A 14,603-nucleotide genomic window follows, 5' to 3' on the forward strand; every position below is an offset into this window, starting at 1 on the left:
AAGACAACGCCGAAAATAAAATATTTGAAGATAAATCTTTTAAATTTTAAATAATAACTTATATTTTATTAAATATATTTATTTAAACTTTTATTTTTTATAAAAAATATACTTATAACTTATCCTTTTATTTCATTGGGGAAATAGACACGACATGGTACTAGAGAAGTTGAATTAGAGTTTTGTTGCTATTGTATTGTCAATGTACTTAAAGAAGAATGAAGATGACATCAATGATTCCCTAACTTTATGAGAGCTTGCAAGAGTTTGAATTCCCTTTTGTATAACTTGTGTTACTAAATTTGCAAACGTGTATTTTATGGAGTTAGGTGAATCACAAGTGCCATGTTTTATGCATGTATCTATTTATTTATTTATTATAAATAAATAAATCTTGAATATATTAAAATTAAGGAAAAATTGTATATATGTAAGGATTTAGAAGGGATGAGAGACAAAAGAAAACTAACAAGTGCAATATTTGACACACATAATAAATGATTACTTAGAAGTCGAGCAAGAGGATGTTACTTTTTAAGTTGGCACCAACTAACACTAAAGATGAAAATTAGCCAGAATTTTAGTTGAATGTCGGAAATTCATGATTACAAGTTTTACTTCCATAAGAACTCAGAAAACTGAGATTGATTTTAATTTTAATTGTGCTAACCGTGTTTTTCGATTTAAACCTCTTTATTCAGGAGCTGCACACACCTATAAAAAAAAACATATGATTTTTTATTTTTATTTTTTATAGAATTAAAACCATTATCAATTCTTTAAATGGACTTAGTTGTTTATTTTGCTTTCGTTCATCTTGTGACTGAATACAAGAGGTTCATTGTGGTCCTTTTGTTACATTTGAAGAAGTACCTCACCTAAATTCTATCAAATATTAATGTATTAATTTTATGATATAAAATATGATTGGTTTTGTGACTTTTGTCACGTGATATTAAAAAAAAAATCGGTGGGTACATTGATTTATATTTTTTCTTCTAAAAAAAAAAGTAGCTTTAGTTCTCATGTTTTGCATAAATAATTTCTAGACAAACAAAAAACACTAACTAATAAATATCAACAAGCTATAATTTAATTTTATTTATCAATAATATATTAATCTATTAATCATTATTCCATATTTTTGTATTCTTTCTTGACTACCTAGACTATGTTTCTATTATCAATAACATCATGATTTTATTTTAATACATCAATAATGCATTAATAACGTAACACTCTTCTAATCCACAAAATAAACAATCATTAACATCTTGAAAAAAATCATTAATTAATGTAAAATTTATAATTAATAATTTGTTGGCGGTGAGAGGTTCCTTATTCTCACCAGACGGTGAGCAAAACCCAACCCGGGAACGAGTCAACTCAAAACGGCAACGACGAATTCCAGCAACTTTCACCACGACTTCCGATTTACAGCAATCTCGGAACTCCACTTCCGCTCTGTTTTCCTCTCCAAACCCTCGAAGCTCTCTACGATGGCGCCGTGGTGACCGTGGCCGAGCCGCCGGTGACCACTCGGATGGCATCGCCGCGGGTGGCGACGTCCTCTTCGTTGGGGACGAGCTCGGATCTCGTTGGGAAGGGAATTGGTGCGATGAATATGGATGATCTGTTTCGTAGCGTCTATGGTGACGCGGCGACGGAGGGGAAGACGGTGGAAGAGGTTTGGAGGGAGATCTCAGGTGGTCGGAGTGGGGATGATGGGGAGATGACGTTGGAGGACTTCTTGGCGAGGGCGGGGGCGGTGAGCGTGGAGGACGTGAGGGTTGCGTCGGATTCGGTGTTTGGGGTGGATCCTGTTGTTGGGGTTGAGAATGCAGTGATGGGGTTTGGGAATGAGGTTGAGGGAGGGGGGAGAGTGGAGAAGGGGAAGAAGAGGGCCTTGGTGGATTCGATGGATCGGGCTGCGGTGCAGCGGCAGAAGCGGATGATTAAGAACCGTGAATCGGCGGCGAGATCGAGGGAGAGGAAGCAGGTTCTTCATTGTTTGTCATTCTTTGGCTTAATCAGTAATTCTCTTGTTTGAGTGTTTTCGATGTTAATTGCTTGTTCATTTGATCCAGGCCTACACTGTGGAGCTTGAGTCGTTAGTGTCGCAGTTGGAGGAGGAGAATGCTAGCCTTTTGAAGGAGCAGGTATTGCTCTAATTTTGATGTTTTCTTCCCTTGAAATGTAGAAAGAGATGATTGTTTGGGTTGATTTTTTTTTTTCAATGACTGATGAACTTTATGGATATCATAATGAATCCAATTTTTGTAGAATAGAAGTTTTTATTTGATTTTGAGAGAATTGGGATAATGGTGTTCCCTTGATTCAGTGAGCATATTTATGGGACCAAACTGACATTTTTCTTGGCTTCAAGCACCATAATAAACATTTGGATGTTGTTCAAGAACATTTGGATTCATTGAGCGTATTTATGAGACCAAAGTGAGCTAGATAAATATGTTTATCTAGGGCTTCTTACATCTTAACTTATTGGAAAGTTAAAATAATCCATTAGATGACAAAATGTCAGATCATAGAAATGAACATTTTGATGTAGTGTGAGAACCAAAGTGACACTAAAGTGATTGTTTTGAGTTTCATAGACCAACGTGACAGTTAGTTTGCTCGGAGTTTAAAATGGACATCTTGTGGACTTGCTCCTTTTGTTTTTTGTGCATAAGAAGTTGAGAAGAAACTGCAATGGCTTGTTAAAAAAAATGTTCGCTCGCTGAGTAGACATTAAAGTACCTGATGCATGCTTATGTGATTTTCATTTTTTAATGATGTGAGAAGCTATGTTCTTTAAGATTGATGATTACACAAGAAGCGTGGCTCTGTTAGGAGTTCGGACCATGCTCATGAAATTTGTTGAAAATTTTCAAATACTTTGTAGATAATCATGACTTGTTTTAGTTTGAGTGGTTTTAACTGATTTTACTAAAATTGTGTTCTGTTCTATGATTTGTAGGAGGAACAAAAAAGGGAGAGGCTTGAGCAGGTATGTTGTTCTGTGTGTGCATCCTTTTTTAGCCTTGCCATTTCTTTACCATTTTTTCTTTTTGAATAATGAATCCTATGCCTTGCCATTTATACTATGCTTATCCGAATGTTCAAGCAATCCTTTTTATCCAATATGAGGTGGTTAGTCTAGATTAGGTTATGTAAATTGAGGTGTGCATATATGATGAGTTTTATCCATTAGTATGCATTTTAGCAAGCTTCCGTTTTATGTGGTCGTAATGTTTATGCTAGTTTTCAGTGGGTTTAAACTTGGAGCTATCAGTGTATTAATCAGTACTTGAGGATCTCTGTTTTGGGTTCAATAGAATGACTTAACACAGGACATGGCAAGATCTAGAGACTTTGATTAGTCTGCTACAAAGACAACTTCAATCCATTTAAGAATAGATAGATTTTGATGATTGACCTCCACTATCTCTCCTGGTCCTCTTGTTGTCAGAATGGCATCATTGAAGGTTTTTTATTTTTTGTATTATTGGAGCTTTTGAGTTCCGGAGCACTCGATTTAAGTTGGGGAGGGGGGGATAGGCCATCTCCAATGGTTATTCCCACTCTCACTTTTGGATCAGTGTCGTAACTACATCTGTCAGGATTGGTTCAAGACTTTCGGGTCTTGTCATGTAGTATCTTTTGGTGATAAAACTGAATCTTAATTTTTTACTTATGTTTTAAAAAGTTGTTATGCTTGGAATTTGAAAATAAGATGGTCTATTTAATTAATCTTAAATTTTGTAGTGTTATTTATCTTCCTATGGAAGAAACAGGTCCAGATCTTGAGGCGGTTAGAGACCTTTATCTTGTCAGGCTATGCATAAGATACTGGATAGATTTTTTTTCTTTTTTCAATTTTAGAGGACCTAGAACTTCATAGTTAGTCTTGGCCATGAACCGCCAAAAGTATATAATTTTTTTTTATTTTATTTTTAAGGAATCAAAACTATTGGCGATATGGAGTTCCTTTAAAAAATAGCATGATTTGCAATGATTGAGGTGCAGACATTTATTGTTTTGCATTTTATTTGAAGCTGTGTTATTCTGAAACATACATAAACACCCATTCCATAATTCATGGCTAATGCTGGGAATATTCTGCAGCTGAAGAAGACTTTGATCCCAGTGACTGAGAAGAAGAAACCAGCATATCAGCACCGAAGGACTGGCTCCGCCCAATGGTAGCAAAAATGAGTTCAAAAACAACAATTTCTTTTTTCTTTCCAGTAAAGCAGAGAAGGAGCTAAGGTGATTGCAGCTATTCTCCAGAAGATTTTTTTGGATGCCTTGGGACAAGGCTGTTGAAAAGAACAGTGCGAAAATCAAGCACTTGCAGTGACAAAAAAAAATCACTCAGGTGATGGAATGATGGGAAACTAGCTGGTGCTCTCCAAATGCAGTCTTTCTGAATTAGTCACCAATGATGAACCCTTCTCATACAAATAATTTCCATAAATTCCCAACTTTTTTCTATTCCCGTTTCTTGTTTTTTCCCCTCTCATGTAACTAAACTTCTAATCAGCGGCATCTGTTAATGGCTCATAATCCATTGTTTACAATTAGTTGTCCATCTGAATGCATGCTTGATTTCTATTGTATAGAAAAAAGCCCTTCATTTGGAAAGAAAATGAAGACCTATAAGAGCACCGGCGTTCAAACAGGTACATTGATTTCAATTGTTTATGTTGTTTCATTAATTTGGCTAAATCTCCATGACCAACAGCTTCACGGGTTTTTATAACCGCAGGCATTAAATTTTTCACACATCTCCCCATGCGTGGGCGCGGTTTGAATTCTCCTGCAAAGCCAGTACGGTACTCCTCTTTAGTCCTTTTCTCCATTCCTACCTTTTGATTTTGTCTGCTTGTTTGATAGATAAATAATCACTTTCACTGATTATACTAATCATGCTGGATTTTTCTTTAGTTATATAGCATAAGTTTTCCCTTCTTTTAGCCTCAAATGTATTCAACATCATCGCAATTGGTATCCAGCTTTTACTTTCTCGCACTTGTCCCAATAATCTTTGCCCCATTGCTCCATTCCCTATATACTCAGCCTTGGAAGTGAAAACCCCCACCCTGCTATGCTGTCCCCCAACACAATGGGAGCTTCCTTACTTCTTCTCTTTCTCCTCTTCCTCTTCTTTCCATTGTGCGCTCATTCCATGGACACACTAGTTCTAGATGGTCTCACCCAATGGAAGTCCCCTGTCATTCAAGTTGGAGACTCTTTAGGTAAGTGTATAAGTGAATTTACTATGTTACTACTACTACTACTACTACATAGTATTGCATCTCTGTTTCTCATTTTATCATTTGATTGCAGTATTCAAACATAAGAAGCTCCAGAATCTGTACCACTTTCATAACTACAAGGATTTCAAACTGTGCAACCTCTCACAAGCCACTCTTGTCTCCTTCTCTACCCATTTCATGGTAATCACTTTCTATTTTTTTCACAATTCTTTTTTGTTTTGGTAACACATTTAACATGTCTAACAAGTTCATTGTGTCAGTGGCGTCCTACTCAGCCAGGTTACTACTACTACTCCAGTGGAGGGTGTGAGAATGGCGAGAAGGTGGCTGTGAGGGTTATCCCAACACCACCTCATTCCTCCATTGCTTTTCCTCCAGTCACTGCTCCACCACCAACTTCCGGTGGTGAGTTGCCTTCTTTTCCATCTAATGGCTGGGTTTCCAGTTCTCCTGCTTCTTCTTTGCAGCCTGAACTGGGGCCTTCTCCAGCTCCTGGGGATTCTGGAACTGGGATTCCATTCATTAACAGTAACCCTGCTGTTCCTCTTCCTACTGGTGAGACTGACACTGCCACTATCCGTCCTTTGCCCATCACTGGAAGTGGGGACGATGCCTCCCAGGTCTGTATCACTAGACCTTTTTTTTTTTCTTTGTTACTTCATCTGTGTCACTGCTCAAAAGAAACTTGGCATCTTTTCTCTTTTTTTCTCTTTCGTTTCTTCTTTCTCAGTTGTTGTTGTTCATGTGTTTTTTTTTTCATGCCCATTTTGTTAATAGACTAAAAGTGGATTTTTTTTTCTACTTTTCATATCTAAACTAGTTAATTTAGATTTGTTTCAGTGCAAAAAAATGTTTGTGTGTTTGAATTCATAGACATTTTGTAAAATAAATTTATAAGGTCGTTTATTATATATATATATATATATATATACCTCATAAATAGTTTAGTTCACAGACACATACACACAAAGAGGCCGAGGTTTAGAATCTGAAGCAATTTACTAGCGTATATTTGAAAAGGAAAACCTCAAATATATTTTTATAGGAGAGATGACCATTTATGTTTCCAAAAATCCAAAGAGCACAATAAAAAATAAATTAATAATAATAATAGTAATAATAATGATAATAATATTTGAGATGATTAATGTGAATGTGTATGCACTTTGCAGGCGGTAGTGGGAGTGGGAAGGAAGTTGCAGCAGGAGCAGGTGTTGTTTAAGTTTGTGGTTGAGCTGTTGCTCATCATGTCTTTTACTTTTGTGTGGTCGTGACTCGTGCGTGCACTATTTCCTTTTTTTTTCTTTTTTTTTTTCTTTTTTTTTCTTTTTGCTTTTTGGATAACAGCTTTTGTACACAACAACGTAGTGCTGCTGTTGCTGCTGTGACTGTGGACTAACTAAACTAAGCTAGACTATCTCTTATTATTATTATTATTATTATTATTATTATTATTATTATTATTATTATTATTATGTCTTTTATGTAGGAGGACGTCTTTCTCATCTTAGTTATATATATATATATTATTATAATTATAAGGTTATGGACCACTCTTATGTAATACTAGTACTTGGTTTCTTATTATTAATCTTTTATTGCTATGCTGGACTATATCCCTTGTTATATTATTATTATTATTATTAGTACTTGCTTTTATGATTTATTTATTGTTTCACTACCGAATTAATTTGTGTTTGGATGCGAGCTGAATTGGGTTGGATTAAGAATGAACTTTGTTGCATCCGCTTGCTTTTTGACTCTTAATTCTGAACTCTGTTTAAAGGGAGAATAAGATGGGATTAAATTCTTTAATTCAAAATTATGACCAAATACATCTTTTATTATTCTCACAATTTTCTGATAATTCCCTCGGTGTTACTTTTTTACAGTTTTTACTTACACACACACACATAAATAAAGGAGATTATTAATCTTAGTTCTTAATTTTGTCAAAGCAGCAAACAAAGTTCTAAGAATCATATACAGTTATTTTATTACGAGTATAAAAACTAGGAAGCTACAATTATCTGTATTTTGATAAATTATTTATTAAATTTTGAATATTTTAATTCTGCCTCTTAACATTTTTTTTGGGGAGAATTGTTTATATATTTTTCAAAAAGAAAAAAAAACGAAAAGAAAAATCTCTTATATACATCCATAAACAATAAAGTAACAAATATACCCACAAAACTTCAGTTTTTTACCTATCTACCCTACCCCATTTCGATTAAAATTCAATATACTTTTTTAATTGAACTGATCCATTTATCAAAAAATATAATAATTATAAATCGCCAAAATTTAAAATCCAATGAAAAAAATTAATCCCTCTAGACTAGAGTCACGGTCACCCAAAAAATAAATAAATAAATAAAGGGAGGAGTAATTCATAAAGAATCTAAAATTTAAGGACTTCAACGTAAACTAACCAACAAAACCAGAAAAACCACGTCCGTCTCCGGTGATGCACCGCTCCTTCCCCTTCGTCCTCCGCCGGAACAACTCCTCCTCCAAATCCCAACCTTCACCACTACCACCACTACACCATCGTACCTTCCGATCACGCGCCGCACTAGACTCCCTTCACTCCCACATCCAATCCGCCACCGCCGCCGGAGGCGCCCAACCCCATCATCTAGCTCTCTACAACTACCCCTCCTTCTCCGGTGCCTTCTCCGCCCTATTCGCTCACCTCTTCCACTCCCGCCTCCACCTCCCCTTCCTCGCCCTTCCCTTCTCCTCCATCGATCCCTTCAGGTAATCCCCAAACTCCACGCCTCTCACTTGTTCGACGAAATGCCTCTTTCTAATTCTCTCCACTATTTCTTCTTCTTTTTACATTCTGCAAGAATCCAAGACTTCCATTCTCAATGCATTGACACTTGTTATCTCCTCGACCACATCGGCCCCGGTCACTTCGCCGTCGAGCTTGCTCAAAGAGTTCAAAGGTCTCATTTTTATAACTAGTTTTTTGTTTCTCATCAGATAGAAAGAGAGAACAATCATGAGGCATTCATTCTTTTTTTAAGTGTTTTTCCAGGGTTGTAGCTTTTGATCACCGGAAATCCACAGCTTCAAGGATTTCACAATTAGGACACTGTCCTAACAATCTAGAGCTTCATATTGATACTATGAAGAGCAGTGCTTGTGCTGTTTATGATCATTTCTCTGAATCTCTTCCTCAGAATGAATCCTTACTGGTTTGTTTATAATGTGCATTTTTGTTATGGGAATTTCTTCGGGTTCATTTCATTCATGGTCACAAATGTTTGCATTTTATAACACTGTGGTTACATAATTTTTTTTTTATAATACAAAAACCACTTAACTTTTCTCCGGTTATACCTGTGGCCATAATGTCTTATTTTAAGACTGTTTCTGGCGCCATGTCAGCGCTACATCAGCAAACTCGCCAGAAACAGCTTTAAAACAGGTCACTGTGACCATAGGTGCAACTAGAAAAAAATTAAGTGATTTTTATATTATAAAAAAAAAAATTGTGTGACTACAGTGCAGGGAATGGTTGTTAAATACTCTTTGTTATTTGGATTTGTTTCTAAATAGTTTATTATCTCATTTGATATGTTTTGAGAAGATGGCGGAGAATGAACGAGACCGTGTTGCTGATGTGGTTAAGTACATTGAGAACATGGATCTTCTCCGGCTGGATTTGCCTGATGTCAAGGCATTTAGTATTGGGATCAAAGGCATGCGAGCGAAGCTGAACTCCATCATCAATCCTAATGTTTTCGAACAAGTTTGTTTTCATCTAATGGTTTCTATTGTTGTGTGTGCGCGCTTGCGCTTGCGCTTGTGCTTGTTTTAGAGCTTGAATGGTTCTCGTCTTTGATTAACAGCTTCTAGAGTTAAATTCTACCGATTTGATTGCTAAAGGAAAGGCTTACAATAACACGCGAGAGGATGCTGCAAAGAAGTTGTTGGATAAAGCTTTTATGATCAGATTAGGAAGAGGATTGTATGGTGAATGTTTGGTAAATGTCCTTTTTATCTCATTTTGTTAAATATAAACCAAACATATCATCTTGACCTGTTTCAACCCAAAAGCTTAGACTTACATGTGCATATTTATATTTGGCCAATTAACGGTTGGCGCACTATTAACTACTCTAATAGCTTCAATCGGTACTAATGTTTCTTGAATGATTATTGACTGGTTTGTGTTTGTGTTCATGTTGCGCAGGCAATTAGGGCAGATGGAAGCTCTAATTTAAGCCATGAAATTGGTGTTGAACTTGCTAAAAGAAGTGCAGCTGCTGGTTTAAGGTACTATTTTCCATCTTTTCTATGAATTACTGCATCATATATATATATATATATACATTAGAAATGTTGATGTTAATGAATCCAATATAAATATATAACAAATATTTCGCATGGACTGTGTCAGGCCTATTGGTGCAGTTGTATTTATGCAACGAAGAAATTTGAAGATGTGCTTAAGATCCACAAGCAGCACAACTGACACTTCACTGATTGCTAAGGTTTGTTATAGTGTTCTGATTTTGGTAACATAGTTTCTAACTTTGTTGTTACTTTTAACAATGGTTTGTGATCTTTGATATGTAGGCATATGGTGGAGGAGGTACCTTAAAGTCAAGCTCATTCATAATAAGAATGGATGAGTACAACCTTTGGACCTCGCCAACTTCCTTGTAAATGAATTATGTTTTTGTACACTAACCACATTTGAAATGACTTGTGTATCTATGTATTCTTATCAGCTTATCTAATCCAAGTGTTTTTCATACACTAATCACATTCTCACATCATTGAGCATAACTCATGGATGAATATGAATACCGAGCTTTTCATTTCAAATAATATCAGCATTTCTAAACAAAATTCAACAGCTAAAATCTCAAATCATGCATGAAAATGAAGGTAACTGTGATTCAGAAAATTAGCAAAACATCAGTACCTGAGTCTGTTGCCACTTCATGGAATCCATCTAGGTTTTTGATCCGGCTTGTCAGCTGATGTGCAGCAAATCTAGGATATGGCGTAGTATTCTTGGTTCATGAAAATTATTCAAATATTATCAGAGACCTAACTTCTGTTGTGGCCGCTATCACTTGAGTCTGAAATATTTAGTATCTGAGTTACCAAACAAAAGATTCTACTCAACTATGCACCTTCGACGGCCCACCTTTCTTCAAACTCTCCAATATGCTATCAACCAACTTTTCCTTCTCATCAACTGAGTCCGAAACAAAGGAATAGGTTCTGTGGTGCTTTGTCTTGAGCTTTGAAAAATTTGACGCTTTTTGATTAGAAGAATTCTGCGCATTGTTTCCAGAACAGTCCACAAGACCATCAGCGGTCTTCATTTGATCCTTCTCACTTTCTTTGCTGCTATACCATGAATCAAGAACCTGCAAAAGAGCACTAGATTCCTCCTCGCCTGTTTTGTGCTGGCTTTCAGATTCCGTAAACCGGGAGACATCATCATCCTCAGAATCAGTAAAATCCTCATCTGAAAGAGATGCTTCGCTGAAGCTAACTTTATTACCAGTTTCAGTTACAGGTCCTAACTCTTCCCATGCTGATTCATCACCACTACTCGGGCCTTTGCTGTTTAGGTTGATGGTCTCCCCTCTGTCAACTTCTGGGGATTGACAAATTGTCTCATCCGCAGCCAACTTCTTGCCGCCGGAATCCAAACAAAACTTTCCAGCCGGCAGAATAAAAGAGGATTCTAACCTCACCCCAGGCATTATGTTTAATAAAGATGCAAGCTTTGGGTAGCCCAGCATTTGATGGTCTAGTATGTAGCCATACTTCTGAATGAATGCTGGTTTGAAGGTGCACATGTTGAAGCCATCAGGATTTTCCTTCAAGAGCTCTACCAAGAGTTTGTGGCAATCACAAAGTATTTCTTCTCTGCTTCGAGTTTTCTTCTTTGCGAAATTATGTCCTGTTAAAAATATGAAACTTAGCATGCATACATTCATTATAATTGACAAGCATCCTACTGTCATTATCTTGGCTTACCTTTCTCAGGTTTGGACTGTGATGGTCCATTAGTGAAGAGAGAACTCAAGCCATTTGGACTTTGAGAATTAGGTGGAACACTATCTCTGGCAGGCATTACAAGTTTAAACGGGAAAGTCTGAAAACTATATTCTTCTACCCATTTTTTCTCTGAAACTAATAAATCTACCAAATAATGAAGGTGGTTTTCCTCGAGACCTTTGAGAAATGAAGGGCTCTCATTTTGCAGTCCATGAACCAATTCTTCCCTGATAAAACATAAAGAAGATAAGCATCGATCAAAGGTAAAACAACAAGGTTGAAAAGGCATTAGAAAACATAAATGATGAGGAATACCGAGAAAACACAATCGTACATTCATGCTGTTCCTGTGCGTGTGTGTGTGTGTGTGCATTTAAGCGCTTTTCCTTTTTTTTTTTAATTAATGTGGACAAACTATGGGATCGAATTCTTACAGGTTTGAGTTAGAGAGGAAACAAAGTGCCACTTCACATGGTATTTCATTTCCCTCCCTACACAGAATTTGAGATATTGAGAATTTAATTCTAGGTTTATCCATATTTCTCTTTAAAAAAAGGCAATAAAAAATAAAGTAAATAAATAAAGGAACATGGTGTTCCTCTGTCAACTGTCAACACAACAAAAAACAAACTGTGTGAGCTGCAGGACTTTTAGGTAACAAAAGAACATCTTAGCCAATCTAATCTTCCTTTAAAGCAAATAATGAAAACAAGTCAAGAAGAGTTTATTTACTTTGTCCATTCAGGTGTTTCAAAGTTCACTTAGCTTTATTAATCTCCCTCCAATATCAAATTATCTTTAAGGAATAAACAGAAATACTAGTAACAGAAACTCATTTAAATGAATCAAGTAAAAATGAAGTGAAGCATATATAAATAAATGAAACCTGTATTCACCTTGTTCTGGATTTTAATATAAGGTCAGTTCCCTTAGAATCATGTAAAAATAGCTCAAGAGAATTCCAGAAGTGAGACTTGGAAAATATATCATGAGCTTCTAGCCGACAGCTTGCTTGAGCCAATCCTTCAACAAGTTTTCCAGGAGTACCAGAATCATTTTCTTTTGCACTCGTATCAATGGAAACTGAACGATCATCTGGACTCTCTGAGCCATGGAACAAGAATTTCCACCATCTAGCAACCCCATTGACATAGCTAGAATCAATATTAGGTGTATCTATGCAGTTTTCAGGCTGCCTTGAGAGTTTATCTGTTGAAGGTGATTTATTCATATTTGAAGACTGAGAATTTACTACTGAATGGGAAGGGCCATTCTTTGTATGAATCTTTTTGTCTTCTGAATGAGCTTTTCTGGACGAACCACCTCTCTGCTTGCTTGGTTCCATTTTAGGAGATGCCTCCTTATCAGAATCCAAAACAACAGCACATTCCTCACTAGACTGAACTGCTTTATTACCGGTTAAAGCCCTCCAAAATTTTCTGAATAAACCCTCTCCAGCAGTATCAGGTTTTTGCTGGGAACTCAAAGTATTAGTTGCGACAATGCCTGAACTGGTCTCTCTAAGATTAGCATCAGCATCAATTGATGCAGGCTGACGATCGGTTACATCTTTTCTGGTAGAAATGCTTGCTGCACTAGTAGCTACATCAGTCTCTTTGGATTTGGAAGATGGAGAAATAATAGGTCCAGTTGCAGGGGATGGCTGTTTAATACTCTTTGTTGATGTCCGCTCTTTATCCTCATTACTGACCATTTTTTCCATAACCGGCTTTGGAGTGGCTTCAACTGGTTCCACTAGCTTTTTGCGGGTGCTGACTACCAGTGGCTGGCCCTCACCAGAAGGATGAGGTTTAAACCGCAAAATGTTTGTGAGGGAAGAAAGAAGATGAGAAAAATTCTTATAACCAAAGAAATCCTTCTCCATATTCAAATTGTTTCTCATTAGCTCTGCTCGAAGTTCAGACAAGGTTATTCCTTCCGGGTAGAAGTTCAGTATCCTGCTAATACCATTAACTAGTGCTTTAGGAATAGGACGTGGCTTTGTATCTGCAATTTGTTCCATAGATTCCTTAGGTTGTGAAATGGTTGTTTGATCCATATTTTCAAAGGGATCATCTAGAATACCCTTATAGTGACCATACCAAGAACCATAAAAACCATCAGGAGGATGGTTAAAATGCTTGACAACAACATCTTCTCCTCTAACCAATCCATTCCATGGCCACATAATTGTTGCAGAACTCCATAGGACACTTGAAGCACAATCTGAACTAGCAAGAAGAATATTATAGTTGCTCATTCGCAAGCGATGTAGAATGTTTGCAAAGTCTCTATCGCCAGATATTAAGAAGAAATGCATTGGTGGCGGATTATGAGAAACCCAATATATGAGATCCGCCATGAAAAATCTATCAGAGCTGTTCTTTCCACCTACATCAGAACAACATATGAAAAACTTCAGATTGTAGCCATTCATACAACATAAAACACTATGACATCATAAAATTTACAAAAACAAATTTCCCAAATGAAGCTTTCCTAACTACATATCCAAATAATTAAAAAAAAAAAAAAACTCTAGAAAGCAGCTTTTGTTTGCGAGAATGCAATGCCACACAAAATTTTAGCAAGAGAGGATGAAAAATTTCACAAATTGACTCAGAAAACCAAGAAACAAAAAGATAATGAAAATCAAGAATGGCTAAAATTCAACCTTTTAATCAGTGCACACAAGAATAAATTCAGCATTTAATCAAACACATGATATCATTCAAACGTAAAGACAACGAAGAAGAAGAGACTAACTATGAGGCACATGCGTGAGGCAAACTCCGGTGGAAGTGAGGGCCTCTTGAGTGGCGCGTGAGAGCTGCGCAACATCCCCAAAGGCATTTATAGTCACAGGCCCTTTGATTCCATTGGAGCGAAGCACGGAGGTAATTCGTTGAGCAACGCGGAAGACATTGACGCCATTGGGAATAGAGCAGTTCTCAAAATCCCACCAGACCGTAACCCTAACGCTCCTGCTCTCCTCCTCATGCTGTCTTCTCACTGACGACGAATGGTAGCTCTCGGGGCGACGGCGATGGGGGGGATCATCGGCTGAGGTGGAGTAGAAGAAGAGAAGCTTGGGTCTGAGTGAATGGAGACGAGTGAGAGGAGCTCGGAGAGCTAGGGTTTGCATGATCGCCGGAGGCGAAGCAAAGGAGACGGCGGTGGCGGTGTTGGAATGGGGCGCTTAAACCCAGCAAGAAGACACAGTGAGAGACATTGAGAAGCTCTAAACCCTCGTTGAGGAACTTAATGGGCCGTGGTTTAGAT

The 14,603-nt window shown here is 37.0% G+C and overlaps 4 protein-coding genes across 4 annotated transcripts; 3 read left to right on the forward strand and 1 right to left on the reverse strand.

Annotated features, from left to right (window-relative positions):
- The first annotated feature begins 1,376 nt into the window (after window positions 1-1,376).
- On the forward strand, window positions 1,377-4,592 carry LOC120261632 (bZIP transcription factor 12-like). The gene is made up of 4 exons (XM_039269587.1): window positions 1,377-1,999; window positions 2,088-2,159; window positions 2,981-3,010; window positions 4,129-4,592. Exons 1-4 carry the CDS (start codon window positions 1,544-1,546, stop codon window positions 4,207-4,209), a joined length of 639 nt encoding a protein of 212 aa, XP_039125521.1. The 5' UTR covers window positions 1,377-1,543; the 3' UTR covers window positions 4,210-4,592.
- Window positions 4,593-4,900: 308 nt separating this feature from the next.
- LOC120261631 (early nodulin-20) lies at window positions 4,901-6,855 on the forward strand. The gene is made up of 4 exons (XM_039269586.1): window positions 4,901-5,261; window positions 5,353-5,462; window positions 5,543-5,902; window positions 6,455-6,855. The coding sequence occupies exons 1-4, from the start codon at window positions 5,111-5,113 to the stop codon at window positions 6,554-6,556; spliced, it is 723 nt and encodes a 240-aa protein (XP_039125520.1). The 5' UTR covers window positions 4,901-5,110; the 3' UTR covers window positions 6,557-6,855.
- Window positions 6,856-7,558: 703 nt separating this feature from the next.
- On the forward strand, window positions 7,559-10,058 carry LOC120261258. The gene is made up of 8 exons (XM_039269072.1): window positions 7,559-8,045; window positions 8,138-8,236; window positions 8,329-8,488; window positions 8,884-9,045; window positions 9,146-9,280; window positions 9,490-9,572; window positions 9,697-9,790; window positions 9,876-10,058. The coding sequence occupies exons 1-8, from the start codon at window positions 7,753-7,755 to the stop codon at window positions 9,963-9,965; spliced, it is 1,116 nt and encodes a 371-aa protein (XP_039125006.1). The 5' UTR covers window positions 7,559-7,752; the 3' UTR covers window positions 9,966-10,058.
- A 38-nt stretch (window positions 10,059-10,096) lies between these two features.
- Window positions 10,097-14,525, reverse strand: LOC120261257. The gene is made up of 4 exons (XM_039269071.1): window positions 14,088-14,525; window positions 12,218-13,712; window positions 11,301-11,548; window positions 10,097-11,223 (listed from the first exon to the last, which is right to left on the reverse strand). Exons 1-4 carry the CDS (start codon window positions 14,464-14,466, stop codon window positions 10,430-10,432), a joined length of 2,916 nt encoding a protein of 971 aa, XP_039125005.1. The 5' UTR covers window positions 14,467-14,525; the 3' UTR covers window positions 10,097-10,429.
- Between the last annotated feature and the right edge of the window lie 78 nt (window positions 14,526-14,603).

The sequence above is a fragment of the Dioscorea cayenensis genome, chromosome 5, assembly GCF_009730915.1.
Source record: "Dioscorea cayenensis subsp. rotundata cultivar TDr96_F1 chromosome 5, TDr96_F1_v2_PseudoChromosome.rev07_lg8_w22 25.fasta, whole genome shotgun sequence".
Lineage (NCBI taxonomy): Eukaryota > Viridiplantae > Streptophyta > Magnoliopsida > Dioscoreales > Dioscoreaceae > Dioscorea > Dioscorea cayenensis.